Source organism: Ovis aries, chromosome 16 (assembly GCF_016772045.2).
Source record: "Ovis aries strain OAR_USU_Benz2616 breed Rambouillet chromosome 16, ARS-UI_Ramb_v3.0, whole genome shotgun sequence".
In the NCBI taxonomy this organism is placed as follows: Eukaryota; Metazoa; Chordata; class Mammalia; order Artiodactyla; family Bovidae; genus Ovis; species Ovis aries.
This window is the reverse complement of record NC_056069.1, coordinates 41,557,277-41,573,608: the sequence shown is the minus strand read 5'-3', so window position 1 is coordinate 41,573,608 and position 16,332 is coordinate 41,557,277. Positions and strand designations below refer to the sequence as shown.

At 44.0% G+C, this 16,332-nt stretch overlaps 1 protein-coding gene and 1 pseudogene across 1 annotated transcript in view; one reads left to right on the top strand and one right to left on the bottom strand.

The window, feature by feature from the left end:
- The window catches only part of GOLPH3 (golgi phosphoprotein 3), a 46,161-nt gene extending 41,139 nt beyond the window's left edge, over nucleotides 1-5,022 (bottom strand). Inside the window, exon 1 of the mRNA XM_004017069.5 lies at nucleotides 4,481-5,022. Within this exon, the coding sequence (XP_004017118.1) occupies nucleotides 4,481-4,705 (225 nt within the window). The 5' untranslated portion in view covers nucleotides 4,706-5,022. The remainder of the gene's footprint in view (nucleotides 1-4,480) is intronic.
- A 56-nt stretch (nucleotides 5,023-5,078) lies between these two features.
- On the top strand, nucleotides 5,079-15,714 carry LOC132657968 (heme oxygenase 1-like; annotated as a pseudogene).
- The last annotated feature ends 618 nt before the right edge of the window (nucleotides 15,715-16,332 follow it).

Sequence of the window (16,332 nt, the reverse complement as noted above, 5' to 3'; positions counted from 1 at the left end):
TCCAAGGAGAAAACATCTGGCTGGACAAATCTAGGTCAGACTACACTACAAAAGGGAAGGGATGCATGCTTCAATAGGGCATCCTGGGGATGCATACAACGGGAAATACCCTGCAGGCAAAATAAAACCTTGAGAGACAACGTGAAGGGTAAAATAAGAAATGTTCACAACAGTCATTAAAACTACAGGAGAGGTCTGTGTCTCCATTTTAGAGAGCTCTGAGGCTCAGAGCATTTGAATAACATGGAAAGCTAAGGATACACCTCAGATCAAGACTACACCACATCTTTCCACTCTGCTATTCCACATTCCACTCTAAATTATACCTGGTCATTTAACATAATCAAATCCAACTTTAGGGCACTAAGATGTTCCATGAATGAAGATATTTAAAAAGTATATGACACCAGTCATTTCACTTAATTCTCAATGAGGCATTCAGAAAACAATGACTATAGGAGGCATCTACGGAAAAATCAAATAGTTGGGAGGGGGACACACCTAGCTTGTTTGCTGTCTCTTCCTCTTAAACACAGGAGAGATGGCAGAAATCCTGCTGATTATTTGGAAGTTAAATTCAAGTTTAAACATATCTGCCATCTTGTTGTGGGCTCCTCATTATTTACTTCAATACCTATGTCCTCTGCCTACTTTAAGCATCGAACCCCCAGAGGGGCCCAGGCATCTGGGGGCCCAGGCATCTGTGTTTTAATAAGACAGAAAGGAAAATTATTGGTGAAAAAAATCTGAAATGAAATTCACAATAACTTTAGAGTTATCCCTAATAGATAATCTGAAGCCAAACCATCTGCTCACTGGCAGGCAAGCTGAGCCTTCTGTTCAGTAAACAGGCGAGAATACTAGATTCAGGATATGAGTTAAACAATTTTTTTTTAATATTGTAGATTGTAAATGTGCTAAAAGTTAAATTGATAATAAAATGAGAATGAACAAATGACAACCTCAAACAAGCAAGTCACAAACTTGCTTTACAAAAGATACAGATGAAAGTACAAAAAAGGGGGAAACTCTATGCTGAGTTCTCAAGTCAAGCAAGTGGTGGCCCTTGAGGACCAGGCAGTGACTGGAAAGGAAATCAAGTGGGGCTTCTGGAGAGCTGCTCAGGTTGTTTCTTGATTAAGGTGTTGGTTCAACAGGTGTGTTCAGTTTGCGAAAATTCTTCACACTCACATGCACTTTTCTGTAGATTTATTATTCAACAAAAAGTATTTTTCACAAGCCATTAGTCTCAGCATTATTTAAAAAAACTAAAATCAAGCTAATTTTACCTCTCACAATTTCTTTAAAATTCTCCTTGTTTTGATTTCAAGTAAGGTTAGCTCTAGGGCTTCCCTGGTGCCTCAGATGGTAAAGAATCTGCCTGCAATGCGGAAGACCCAAGTTTGATTACTGGGCTGGGAAGATCCCCTGGAGAAGGGAATGGCTACTCACTCCAGTATTTTTGCCCAGAGAATCCTGGACAGAGGTTACAGTCCATGGGGTCACAATGAGTCAGAAAGGACTGAACAACTATTATCTATCTAAGGTTAGTTCACAAATATATAAAGTGTATCCATTATTAATGACAAACATAACCTCTGAATTTAGCTTTTGAGTATCTTAAAAGTACCCAGCTAAGTCAAGGCTATGGTTTTTCCTGTGGTCAGGTATGGATGTGAGAGTTGGACTGTGAAGAAGCCTGAGCGCCGAAGAACTGATGCTTCTGAACTGTGGTGTTGGAAAAGACTCTTGAGAGTCCCTTGGACTGCAAGGAGATCCAACCAATCCATTCTGAAGGAGATCAGTCCTGGGATTTCTTTGGAAGGAATGATGCTAAAGCTGAAACTGCAGTACTTTGGCCACCTCATGTGAAGAGTTGACTCATTGGAAAAGACTCTGATGCTGGGAGGGAATGGGGGCAGGAGGAGAAGGGGCTGACAGAGGAAGAGATGGCTGGATGGCATCACCAACTAGATGGACGCGAGTCTGAGTGAACTCCAGGAGTTGGTGATGGACAGGGAGGCCTGGCATTCTGCGATTCATGGGGTCGCAAAGAGTTGGACACAACTGAGTGACTGAACTGAAAGATGGACATTACGTTAAAATAATAAAGTTAAAACAGTGAGCTCTATATTACATCTAAAATTTAGAACTTGTTAATATTAAATTTAATAAATTAAAACCTAGTATTAATAAGCATAAATGCCTAGAGCCTACGTAGGGACAGAGTAACTCCTGTCCCTAAAAAGAATGGTACAAGCAGAAGACAGGAGGGGGGAAGAGGAGGAAGGGAGGGGGGATCTCCTAAGGACAAAGATACAAATGCACAAGTTGCCAGGGCTACCAAGAAACACAGGTTAATCCCCAAAACCTAACTCTAAAGCAATGTGAAGTCCCAACCTCGCCCACCACCACAATTCCATGAACTTGCCTGCTAAAGGGAAGAAAGCTTCCTTGCCTCTGTGGTTGATCAGAATTAGCATCTGGACCTTGGCCATGACATGGCAGCATATAGTGACTCCTGACACAGACACAACATACGGCCTCAATTACCTGTCACCAAAGAACTTCAAATTTTCTAGATTTTGTAAGCACTATTAAGTTGCAACAAATAAATTCTTTAGATTATCTTCATGAAAACCAATCAAGGGAAAACAGCATGTTAACATGCTTCAGCTTAAACATCACTCAGTAGTATCGGACTCCTAGGCCCTCATGTACTGTAACCCGCCAGGCTTCTCTGTCCATGGAATTCCCCAGACAAGAATACTGGAGTGGGCTGCCACATTCAGAGTAACACATACTTAAAAAAACAAAAAGGTACTTTCTCACTCTAATTTCTCATTTACAGTGACTCAGAAGTCCAAAAGCAAGTTTTAGTTTAGCTGTTAAGTTTTAGTTTTACACAAAGAATATATCCACATAGAGAAGTCTCAAAACTTACAAACTAGATATTCACTGAGGAATATGGATGAGACTTGTTTTCTTCATTTTGCTTTTTAGTATTTTTTACAATGTTACTTTTGTCCCAGAGGAAAAAGATAAAACATTTATTACCAAGATTCTAAACTTTGAAGCTGAAAAAACCTTTTGTAAGAATACTTTCTAAAATCACAGGTCTAGGACACTATATACCTCTAGTTTGTTTTTCCAAAGAGAAAAAGTAAATTTCCTATACAGCCTGGTTGCATCATAACTCAGGAACTAAACAGAGATATTGAGTCCCTTAAATGGCCAGAGGAACATCAAGTGATCATCAGAAAGACCTGAGCAAACTGGAAATCTAGATAACACAAATACTCCAGACATTTCCATCAAGATAAACTTTAACTCATTAGATTACTAAATATCAGGAGTCCACAAACAATCCATATAAAACTCACCTAAATCTGATAAGTTGTGGAGAAAGATGACGAAGTTGTCTTAACGTGAATTTTTTTTTTTTTTTTTTGCCCATCTCTGAATTGGGAAAACTACTGAAAAACAAAAAAACTTAAAGATATTTTTGTATCTGACTCTCAAAATGTGCTGTCTGTAGTTTCCATATATAACAAGCTTCTGGGACCCTTCGCTATAAATGATTTATACAATATCCACTCGTCTGACCCTCGGCAGGTCTCTAAAAACAATCAGCTTTGCAGATACACACATGATAAAGCAAATACAGCAAAATGTTAATTACAGAACCTAGGTGAGTATGTAGGTGTCCACCGTAGCATTTTTCCCAACTCCTCTATGTGTGAATATTTTCACAAGGTATAAGCGTGAAAATAATTGTTTCAAAGTGAGAACACACATACCTATTTAAACGCTGAGGCCTCTCATCAAGTCACAAACCTAGCATTTCAAGGACCCCCACGAAGAAGTCCCTCCTTTGAGACTGCAAGACTTTTTTTTGCGAACAGTAAAACTGAGGAAATCATAAAATTATAAAAACAATGTCTCACCCAAAGCATGTTTACCTAGAAAGTCAATTTGCAGGAGGTTTCATGAGAATTTTCTTGGCCTTTAACAGTAAAAATAAAACTTTTGCTTCCATTACCATTTCACGGAAATTTTTCAAAATTTCCAAACAATACACCTTAAGTTGCTGTTCTTTTCTGTTAGTCCCCAGAAAGCAGATCAGTGGACCCCTCCCAGGTCCTAAAACCTGCAGAACCTATGGGTTCAGGGCGCTGGTGGTTCCAGTTGTTTCACGCTAACGTGCACTCCGCGGGAATTGTACCCTGAGGTTTACCCGAGTTAAACAGGCGGGGGGTAAAGCGAGAACGCAACAGACCCGCCGCGGAGTCAAAATGAAAGGAGTGATTGAGAAACCAGAAAGGGAAATCCAAACAATCAGTGCGAGAGGGTGAGCTAGGCGCTCCCGCGCGCGGAGCTCGGGAGCTCGGAGAGCAGACGCGCGGAGCCAGTAGCCGGGCTCCCGCGTGGCGCCCGGACCCTGCACCGGCCGCCCCCGCCCTGCCCGCCGCGCCCGCACCTCTCGGTCCTTGAGGCCCAGCAGGAGCACTTCCTCCATCAGGGTCAGCCGCGTTTCCTTGGAGTCGCCCTTGTCGTCGTCGTCCTGCTCGTCGCGACGGCTCTGCGCGTCGTCCTCGTCGTTGCCGCCGCCGCCGCCCGCCGCCCGCTCCTTGTCGGCGGCGTTGCGGGAGGCCTCGGTACGCCGCTGCACCAGCCCGGAGCTGCGCTGGGTCAGCGAGGTCATGGCTCCGCCGCGCCGGGCCGAGAGGGACGCAGGACCAGCCGGGTCTCCCTCTTCCTCCCTCCGCGGCCCCCGACCCGCGCTTCCGTGTTAGGACCGGGCACTGGGCAGACGTCCGTCGGCAGCGGGGCCGGATGCAGTCATGAGGAGACGGGCGGAGGGGGAGCAGGTGGGCCCGGCGTCAGTGGGGCGGAGGAGGGGCTCTATCCTTTCTGTGGCCGCGGCGTGAAGCAGCTGCAGCAAGACGGAGGCGGTAAAGGAGGAAGCCGCTGAGGAAGAAGCGGCGGCGGCGGCGCCTTTCCAATATGGCGGCGCCGGCTGACGTCACTGGAGGATGTGGCACGGACGGCGCGGGGCGGGCCCGGAGGGCGCCGGAAGCAGCGGGCAGGACCGGGGGGCCGGGGAGTGCGCGGGGGCGAGGGTCTGCGGTTTAGGAGCCCCCTTCCCCGGCCCCTGGGACTCCCCCGGCCCTCGCCGTTTCCTTGGAGTGCCTTCATCGCCCAGCCCGCGCCCCCCCTTCCCGTGACGTGTCCTTCCTCCGCCCGCCTTCCCTTGTGTCCCCCTAAGGAGCCGGGGCTGAAAGTAGACATTGGAAAGGCCTCAACGAATCGGGGCAGCCTTGGCCTCGCGAGGGCGAACCCTGATCCGTCTGGAGCTGCGCCCACAGCACTGTTCTCGGAGTAGGCCTCGGGCGAGGCTGGGCTTGGAGTCCGGTGTCCCGGTGAAACACTGGAAGGACTTTGCTCACTACCGATGGAGCGTGGAGAGAACGCGCTCTCTGCCCACATTCCCAGACCCTTCAGAAGGAGCAGCTGCGTTTAAATAGCCTGAAAACGGACTTTTAGTTTTTCTGGGTGTATTGCGGTACGAAGAGAGAGGTTAGAACAAATTGAAGAGTTTGGTTTGTAAAACTTTGTCCCTCCTGCCGATCCGGGCGCAGTGAGTACAGTTAGCACTGCACAGGTCAGTACAGTCAACCTTAACGAGCTTTTTATAGAGACAATAAACCTGTTACATTTCACGCCACGTCTTTGTACACATTAAATCTTTCAATTTAATTACTAGGTTAAATTCTCTTGGCGTGCTTGACTGTGCACGTTCTGTTAAAGAATAGATGTCAAACCTGAGGGGAGGGCGTTGGAAGGCCAGACGAGTGGAATTCACACATAAAACATTATCCAGAAATGGCATTGTATGCCATCCGATATTATTTAAAGTCAGGAGTGACCACAGGCTGTGGCTTCAGAATGATTTAGATAGGAGGAATGTAACTGGACTGAAGCTGTAATAAGACATAAACGCCCACGGTAAAACCGTAGCATGGAACATTTTGGCTACAGAGTTATTTTCCTTCCACAAACCCTTTATCCAGAACTCATGCTGGCCTTCACCACTACCACCCCCTGCCTCGGAAAATAGGAAGCTAAATCTGGGGTGGGGAGAAGAGGGCAGGATGAACACAATGTTCGCTTCCTTTTTCCTATCTTTTGGGGCAAAGGTCGATTTCATTTCAACCAATTTCTTTCATTGGCATCCTGTTCAACTGTTTTTTTTTTCCCTCCCCCCGCCCCCCCCCAGTTCTTTCACAAATAGTTTAAAATGTTGCTTTTTAAAAGAAATATAATTAGTTGATTAATATAGTCAAATACATAGTTTAAAGAGTATAAAGATAGATACAGTAAAAATCTTCCTTCTAGCCCTGACCCTGTTCACCCAGTTGTTCCCCTCTTCCCTTGGTGATTTTCAAATACCTTAGCAGATTAGGGGAAACCTAATTCCCCACCCCTTGAGTGTGGGCCAGACTTCGTGACTCTCTTCAAAGGAATTGAATGTGGCAGGGAGGACTTTGTGTGACTTCTTAGATTAGGACAATAGTGTTTACAACTTCTCCCTTGTTCTTTCCTCTCTCTGAGATCTGAGGGAGGCCAGCTGCCCTGTCATGAAGACATTCAAGCAGCCTTATGAAGAGGCCTAGATGCGAAGGAACTGAGGCCTCCTGCCCAACAGCCGTGTGAGTGAGTCGTGTTGGAAGTGAATCCCCTGAATGTGTGCTAAATCGCTTCAGTAGTGGCTGACTCTGTGACACTATGGACTATAGCTGCCAAGGATTCTCCAGACAAGAATACTGGAGTGGGTTGCCATTCCCTTCTCCAGGGTATCTTTCCTACCCAGGAATTGAACCCAAGTCTCCTGTAGCTCCTGCATTACAGGCAGATTCTTTACCGCTGAGCCATCAGGGAAGACCAATGTGTTAATTGCAACCTCATTAAAGATTCTGAACCTCTACCACCAGGCTAAGCCATTCCTGCTAAGTCACTTCAGTTGTGTCGACTCTGTGCGACCCCAGAGATGGCAGCCCACCAGGCTCCCCCGCCCCTGGGATTCTCCAGGCAAGAACACTGGAGTGGGTTGCCATTTCCTTCTCCATTTGAAGCCATTCCTGATGGCTTCAAAGACAGTGAAATAATAAATATTTGTTATTTTCAGCTACTAAGTTTGGAATAATTTGTTATGCAGTATAGGTACTAAGAGCTTCCCTGGTAGCTCAGATGTTAAAGAATCTGCCTGCAATGCAGGAGATCAAGGTTTGAGTCCTCAGTCGGGAAGATCCCCTGGAGAAGGGAATGGCAGCCCACTCCAATATTCTTGCTGGAGAATTCCATGGACAGAGGAGCCTGGTGGACTAGTCTATGGGGTCTCAAAAAGTCAGAAACAACTGAGCAACTTACACACACACAGGTACTACAATTCTTGGGCATATACACACAAATATATCAGTACTTAAGAGATTGTTTGTGATTACTTTCAGTTGCTTCATATTCTATTGTATAAACATACCATAATTTTTTTGGTCACACCCCTATTGATGGACATTTAGGCTGTTTCCAGTCCTTTGCTATCAGAAACAATACTATACTAAATACAGTGAATAGCTACATGTATTTTTTCCACAAAAATATATGCTCATTGTCTATTCATGCAACAGTATCATACTTTTGAAATTATTCAGTCTTTATGTAATAACATCATTGCTCTTTTTTTTAAAAGAGTTTTCCTAGCATTTTTCCCTTATTTATTTTCTACAAAGTAGACTTCAAAATCACCTTGTCTCTACACAAAGAAAAAGGGAGGAAAGGAAAGAAAGAAAAAATGAAGGAAGAGGAATAAATTATATTTGGGGACCAAAATATATATTCCTAATAACAAGGACCATGTATTTATTGACTGCTGGAAATGTGCCAGGCATGCTTTCCTGAAAGCCCGCACCAGAATGGTGAAGATTAGGTCCTGCTGCTGTTAGGCATGGACTTCAACTGCTTCCTGCAGTGCAGCTTGTTGGTCCCACACTTAATGTCCATGTGGGTCACCTCCAAATGTTCAGGAGTTAGCAGTTCAAGCTGGTGGATAAATGCTGTCCTTTCTCTTCCCTAATGGATTGTTTTTAGATCGTTTATACAACTTCTCAGTGATACTAAGCTACAGCAAGCTCAACAACACATTCTACATATGGCTCCCCAACTTTAAGCCTCAATGCCTCTGTGCTGTGCACCCCATTCCTGGAAGATGGACTCCGTAACAAAACAGCAGCACAAAAGCCTTTGTCTTGGGTCCTGTCTTCTGGGAATCCCAGAGTAACAAACCCATCTTTTTTGCAAAGAAACTGAAGCTTGGAGAAGTTAAGTAATCAGCCCAACCAAGCACATCTGGCAAATTGCAAGCCTGATGCTTGGTGAAATAAATGCTTGTTATTGTGACTAAGATTTTGTGTTATCAAGCAGCAGTATCTGAGTGATACTAATATGTTAACCCAGTTCTCACAACATCCTATGTGCTATAATTAGCCTTATTTTACAGAAAAGGCACAAAGAGATAAAGTATCTTACCCAAAATCCACAGCCTGCCTCCAGAGTCCATGTTCTTAACCAAAACCTCAGAATGATGCAATGATTTTACAGTACAAGAAGTGGTCTTTTCATAAGAGTCAAGTAGGTCCAAAGACACATATGCAAAGTTTCAAAGATACAAAATTTTTTTTAAATATTTACTTATTTACATGGGATCTTCGTTGTGTCACACAGAATGCTTTGTTGCGGCACATGAACTCTAGTTTAGGCGGGTGGGCTCAGTAGTTGAGGTGCTTGGGTGTAGTTGCTCCTCGGCACTGGGGTCTTAGTTCCCCAACAAGGGATTGAACCTGTGTCCCCTTCATTGCAGAGCAGATCCTTAACCACTGGACCACCAGAGAAGTCTCCTAGAATTTTATTTTTGAGTAAGTGATAATAAACTCACATAATTGATAATAAACTCACATATTTCAAAACTAAAAATGGATAAAAGGAACATATATAGAGAATTTGTGCTCCTTCCCATGCTCCCATCTATCAAAGACACAATTGTAACATGGCCCTTATAATTCTGGCAGCCGTACTATCTACATGTATGTGTGATCCCCTCTCCTTCAGTGGGAGCAGATTTTGTAAATTACTTCTAACCACTCTGTGTGTGTGTGTGTGTGTGTGTGTGTGAAAGTCACTCAGTTGTGTCTGACTCTTTGCAACCCTATAGACTGTAGCCCACCATGCTCCTCTGTCCATGGGATTCTCTGGACAGGAATACTGGAGTGGGTAGCCTTTCCCTTGTCCAGGGTCCCAACCCAGGAATCAAACCCAGGTCTACCCACATTGCAGGTGGATTCTTTACCATCTGAGCCACCAGGGAAGCCCTGTTCTAACCACTAAAATATGGCAAAAGGGAGGGGATGTTGCAGGTGTAATTAAGGTCCTTAATAAATTCACACTGAGTTAATCAAAAGAGAGATTATCCTGGGCGGGTCTGCATAATCAGGTGACATCATTACTTTCTCTTGAAAGTGAAGCCATCTCTTCTTTAATTAGAGAGACTTGAGTCAGCTGAGACACTCTCTTGAGGAAACAGCTGCGTTGTGAACTGCCGATGAAGAGGGGTAATCTCTAAGAGCTGATGGTCTCAATCTTAGAACTAAAGCAACTAAATTATGCCAACAGTATGAATGAGCTTGGAAGAGGTCTCCAAGTTCCAGGTGAGAATATAGCCCAGCCAACACTTTGATCACAACCTTGTGAGACTCTGAGCAAAGAATCCAGTTAAGCTATGCCAAATTACTGACTGATAGAAACTCTGAAATAATAAATGTGTGTTGTTTTAAGACACTGAACTTGTAATTTGTTATGCCACAGATGCAGGAAGGTTGGGAAAAATAGAGTGGTAAACTATATATCATGCAAACAGCAACCATCACACAAAATAGACTAAGACCACACATACACACAACATTGTAAATCAACTGTACTTCAATAAGAAAATAAGTATAAGACCACACATACACTAGAAATACAGTCTCACAAAAGTTAATAGAAATACACTCTCACATTTGTGGTCAATTTTTAATAAGGTTGCCAAGACAATTCAATGGGAAAGAATAGTCTTTTCAAAACAAATGGTACAGAAACAACTGTTTATCCACATACCAATAAATAAATAAAGTGGAAACCCTACCTTACACCATATACAAAAATTAACTTAAAATGGATCAATGACCTAAATGTATAGCTAAAAATATAAAGTGTTTAGATGAAAATTGGCATAAATCTTCCTGCTGTTGTATTGGGCAATGGTTTCTTAGATATAACCAAAAACCCAAATTAGAAAACAAAAAAAAGAGATAAATTGAACATTATTAAAAGAATACCATTAAGAAAATGTGCTTCAAAGGACACCATCAAAAAAAATCAAAGGTCAACTGGTGTAATGGGAAAAAATTTTATAAATCATATACTTGTAAAGAACTTATAACTAGAATATATAAAGAACTCTTACAACTCAATAATAAAATCACAAGTAACCCAATTTAAAATAGGCAGAGTAGACAGTCGCCCTGCTGCCTCCTTCGTCTGAGTGGTTAGAGCCAGAGTCCTCGAAGCCGTTCCAGAACCGGGACGAGTGCAGCCACAGGAAGGAGCACCTGTAGGCCAACAGCATGCCCCAGGATTTGCAGAGGCCCTGAAGGTGGCTGGGCTTCCCAGGTGGCTCTGGTGGTAAAGAACCCACCTGCCAATGCAAGAGACTTAAGAGACATGGGGTTCATCGCTGGTTGGGGAAGATCCCCTGGAGGAGGGCACAAGCAACACACTCCAGTATTCTTGCCTGGAGAATCCCATGAGCAGAGGAGTCTGGCGGGCTACAGGTCACAGGGTGGCAAAGAGCTGGACACGGCTGAAGAGACTTAGCACGCACACACATGAAGGAGGCCACCCCGGAGGTGCACACCCAGGAGGAGAATGCAGAGCTCATGAAGAGCTGTCAGAAGGGCGAGGGTGACCCCAGAAGCCTATAAGCTGGTGATGGCATCTCTGTGTCACGTCTCCTTGGCCCTGGAGGAGGAGATGGAACACAACCAGGAGAACCTGGTCTACGCCCCACCTCAGCTCCCCGAAAAGCTGCACCGCAGGGCTACCCTGGAACAGGACGTGGCCTTCCAGTACGGGTGCGCGGGCAGGAGGGCATCCCATATGCACAGGCCACCTAACACTCGGTGCCGAGACTCCAAGAGATCAAGCTGCTGGTGGCCCATGCCTATACCCGCTACCTGGGCGACCCGTCTGGAGTGCCACGTCCTCAAAAAGATCGCTCAGAAGGCCCTCGGCCTGCCCAGCTCCAGAGGGTCTGGCCTTCTTCACTTTCCCCAACATCACCAGCGCCACCGAATTCAAGCAGCTAGTTGTACAGCTCCGTCATGAACACTCAAGGGGACCCCCGAGGTGGAGCAGAGGGTCCTGCACGAGGCCAAGACCACCTTCCTATGCAACATGCAGCTGTTTAAGGGGTTGCAGGGGCTGCTGACCCCACAACGCCAAGGACTAGGACCATTTGTGGACACCAGACCTTCGCAGGCAAACAGGCAGCAAGGTGCAAGACTCCATTCCTACCAAGGTGGACCAGGAGGAAGCCCCAGCCCAGCCACTCCCAGGCGCCACTTGTGCGATGGGTCCTCGAAGTCAGCTTTCCGGTGACCACAGTCAACTTGAGGCTTTATGCCATGCGAATACAAGCGTGCTGGCTCCTGGAGGCCATGAACTCTTTCTGGGGAGGGGCTCAGCTAACTTTCTCACCGTGGGCATGGGGCGGGGGAGGGGCAGCCGTTGGGGCCCCTGATGTCTCCCTGCGTCCCTCTCTCTGGGAGGAGCCTGCGACATCTCCCCCAACCAAAAGCACTCCAGTCAGTGACCTGAACTTCAGAGTGGGAGGAGGGGTCCTGCCCAGCCCCTCAGCAGCCTCCCCTTCCTGTTCCTGCAGCAGAGCCCAGAAGATATAGCCAGAAGGGACAGCTGTCCTGAACCTCTGAATGGCCTAGGTCTGAGGTCTCCTTTTGACCCCTTGCCCTGTGGGCCATGGCAGTTGTTGTTAACTGTTCAAAGATGTTGTGTCTTGTGTTTCTGTCTTGTTTTTGCTGGAGCCACTTTTTGTTCCCATCTCAGACTGAACTGTGGTATTTTGTTGTGTTCTATTATGTTTTTATAGCAGGGTTGGGATGGAATGTGAGGGCTGGGGAGGGAGATGTTTAACAGGACCATGGCCTTGGTTGCTAACGTTTATGCCAAATAATAAGCTACATGACCTGATTGAAAAAAATATACTTTCCAAAGAAGATAAAAGAATAGCCAATAAGCAAATGAAAAGATGTTCAATATCATCAGGAAAGAGCAAATCAAAACCGTAATGAGATACCACTTCACACCCCTGGAATGGCTATAATTAAAAAAAAAAAAACAACCTATATTAACAAGCGTTATAATGTGGAAAAACTGGAACCCGAGTAGTACTTGTTATAAGATAAAATCATGCACCACTTTGGAAAACCATTTGACAAAGGTTTTAACATCAAGTTACCATATGACCCAGCAATTCCATGTCTACGTATATACCCAAAATAAATGAAAACATATTTTACACAAAAACCTGTAAGTGAATAAACATAGCACCATTATTCATAATAATAGGGGGAAAAAAGTAGGAACAACCCAAATACATCAACTGATATTGATAAATAAAATGTAGTATAAGTACATCATGAAGTATTAGGCAACAAAAAGCAAGTGCTGATACATGCTACAGCATGGATAAACTTTGAAGACTTAATGCTATCTGAAGGAGCCAGTTACAAAAGATCACATACTGTGCGGTCCTCTTTATAGGAAATGTCTAGAATGAGCAAATCTATAGAAATGGAGAGTGGATTAGTGATTGCCCAGGGCTGGGGAGACTGGAAGGGCATGGGGAATGACTGTTAAATGGGTCCAAAGTTTCTTTGGGGGATGGTGAGAATGTTCTAAAACTAATAGTGATGGCTGCACAATTCTGTGAAGATACTGAGAACCACTGAATTATAGAATTTAAAAGGATGAATTGTGTGGTATATAGATTATATTCCAATAAATCTGTTATTAACAAAAGGTAGGGATCTTTGAATTAGGTCTGGCTACAAGCATGTTCCATACATTATTGAGAAAAATATTTTTGGATTTTTTAAAAATGTACTTTTTGTAATAGGGGCTTCTTAATTTTTCAGTTAAAATGTCTTGAACAAGGTTTGCTCTTTGGTGATGAATAATAAACATACTTTTGAAATAATAAAACATAAGCTCATATTTTAACCAATAAATTTGGATGAGGATTTAAAATTTTAAACAAATGTAGAACAAGTTATTTTTGTTTACTTCATTGACGATTACAAGTAAGAAAACAAATAAACATCAAAGAAATACACAGACTAGATAAACTATAAAAATATTTTTAGTTCTTTGTGTAACAGTCTGTCACACAAATTCTAGGATTATGTGGTTTAAGAAACTCTCAAGGGATCAACGGAGAAGGCAATGGCACCCCACTCCAGTACTCTTGCCTGGAAAATCTCATGGATGGAGGAGCCTGGTAGGCTGCAGTCCATGGGGTCACTGAGGGTCGGACACAACTGAGCAACTTCAATTTCGCTTTTCACTTTAATGCACTGGAGAAGGAAATGGCAACCCACTCCAGTGTTCTTGCCTGGAGAATCCCAGGGATGGCGGAGACTGGTGGGCTGCCATCTATGAGGTCGCACAGAGTCGGACACAACTGAAGTGACTTAGTAGTAGCAGCAAGGAATCAAAAGAATAGCAAGGAGAGATAAGAAAGCCTTAAGTGAACAATGCAAAGAAATAGAGGAAAATAATAGAATAGGAAAAACTAGAGGTCTCTTCAAGAAAATTAAAGATACCAAGGGAACATTTCATGCAAAGATGGACACAATAAAGGACAGAAACAGTAAGGACTTAACAGAAGCAGAAGATTAAGAAGAGGTGGCAAGAATACACAGAAGAATTGTACAAAAAAGATCTCAATGATCCAGATAACCATGATGGTGTGGTCACTCACATAGTGCCAGACATCCTGGAGTGTGAAGTCAAGTGGACCTTAGGAAACTACTACCAACAAAGTTAGCGAAGGTGATGGAATTCCAGCTGAGCTTTTTCAAATCCTAAAAGATAATGCTGTTAAAGTGCTTCATTCAGTATGCCAGCAAATTTGGAAAACTCAGCAGTGGCCATAGACTGGAAAAGGTCAGTTTTCATTCCAATCCCAAAGAAAGAAAAAAATAAGTGAAAGTGTTAGTCACTTAGTTGTATCTGACTTTTCGTGACCTTGTGGGCTTCAGGCTGCCAGGCTCCTCTGTCCATGGAATTCTCTAGGCAAGACTACCTGAGTAGGTTGCCATTCCCTTCTCCAGGGGATCTTCCTGACCCAGGGATTGAACCTTGGTCTCCTGCACTGCGGTCAGGTTCTTTACCACCTGAGCCACCAGGGAAGCCCAATTCCAAAGAAGAGCAATGCCAAAGAATATTCTAACTACCACATAATTACGCTCATTTCACATGCAAGCAAGGTACTGCTCAAAATCCTTCCAACTTAGGCTTCAACAGTACATGAACTGAGAACTTCCAGATATACAAACTGGATTTAGAAAAGGCACAGGAACCAGAGATGAAATTGCCAACATCTGTTGGATCATAGAAAAAGCAAGAAAATTCAAGAAAATCATCTACTTCTGCTTCATTGAGTACGCTAAAGAGTTTGTGCAGATCAAAACAAATTGTGGAATATTCTTAAAGAGATGGAAATGTCAGACCACCTTACCTGTCTTCTGAGAAACCTGTATGCAGGCCAAGAAGCAACAGTTAGAACCAGACATGGAAAAATGGACTGATTCAAAATTGCAAAAGGAGTATGTCAAGGCTGTATATTGTCACCCTACTTATTTAAATTCCTTGTAGAGTACGTCGGAGAAGGCAATGGCAATCCACTCCAGTACTCTTGCCTGGCAAATCCCATGGACAGAGGAGCCCAGTAGGCTACAGTTCATGGGGTCGCCAAGAGTCAGATACAACTGAGCAACTTCACTTCCACTTTTCACTTTCATGCACTGGAGAAGGAAATGGCAACCCACTCCAGTATTCTTGCCTGGAGAATCCCAGGGACGGGGGAGCCTGGTGGGCTGCCACCTCTGGGGTCACACAGAGTTGGACACGACTGAAGCGACTTAGCAGCAGCAGCAGCAGTAGAGTACATCATGTGAAATGCTGGGCTGAATGAAGCACAAGCTGGAATCAAGATTGCCAGGAGAAATATCAATAACCTCAGATATGCAGATGACATCACCCTAATGGTCCCATCACTTCAAGCTATGTAAGATGATTTTACAGAATAAATGCAACAATAATAAATACATGTAAAAGCATCATTGTACTTACCAATCCTGCTGCATACATGGGCACTATAACAGGTTGCTTCTTATTGCCCATGAAGAGAATGTTTCAGGTGTCTACTCCAACTATAATCCTCAAACCTTCTGTTGCACTAAACATTTTCCCTTTTTCTCAGCTCAATGGAATCTGAATAGCTTACTTACTGATACCTAATAAAACACTTCCTTATACACATATACAAATTTAATGTGTTTTCTGTCCCACCTTTGCTGAATAAATTATCCTTAGTTCCCTGAGTCAACCAGGAAAATAAATGCCTTTCTTATCCAAGATTTTAAATAAATCACAGTGTGATAAGAAAGAACTGACCCTTAGGAAAAAAAAATTATTGGAGTATAGTTGATTTACAATGCTGTGAAGAACTGACCTTCTAAAGAAGGTCTCCCTCTTTCCACAAACCACAAATTTTCCTTCTAGGAACAAAGGTTGCTTTCCGGTCAAAGGGTTGAATGCTGATGCTTCCTGAGTAGCTCTATTAGCTTTCTGTGCTGTAGAACAAATAGAAGACCTTTCAATATTATCTCACAGTTTCTGTGGGGCCGGCATCAGGCACAGCTTAGCTGGATTGTCTCCTCTGGGACTTAGAGGGAGGCCATCACGATGTCAGCTGAGCTGCATTCTCATCTGAAGACTCAATTGGGAAAGAACTGCCTTCCAAGTTTGCTTGGGTTACTGGCAGAACTCATTTCCCGATGACTGTAGAACTGAGGGCTTCTGTTTGTCGTTGGCTGTTGGCTGAAGGCCACCCTTGGCTCCCAGAGGCTGCACGTGACTTCCTGCTGAATAGCCTTC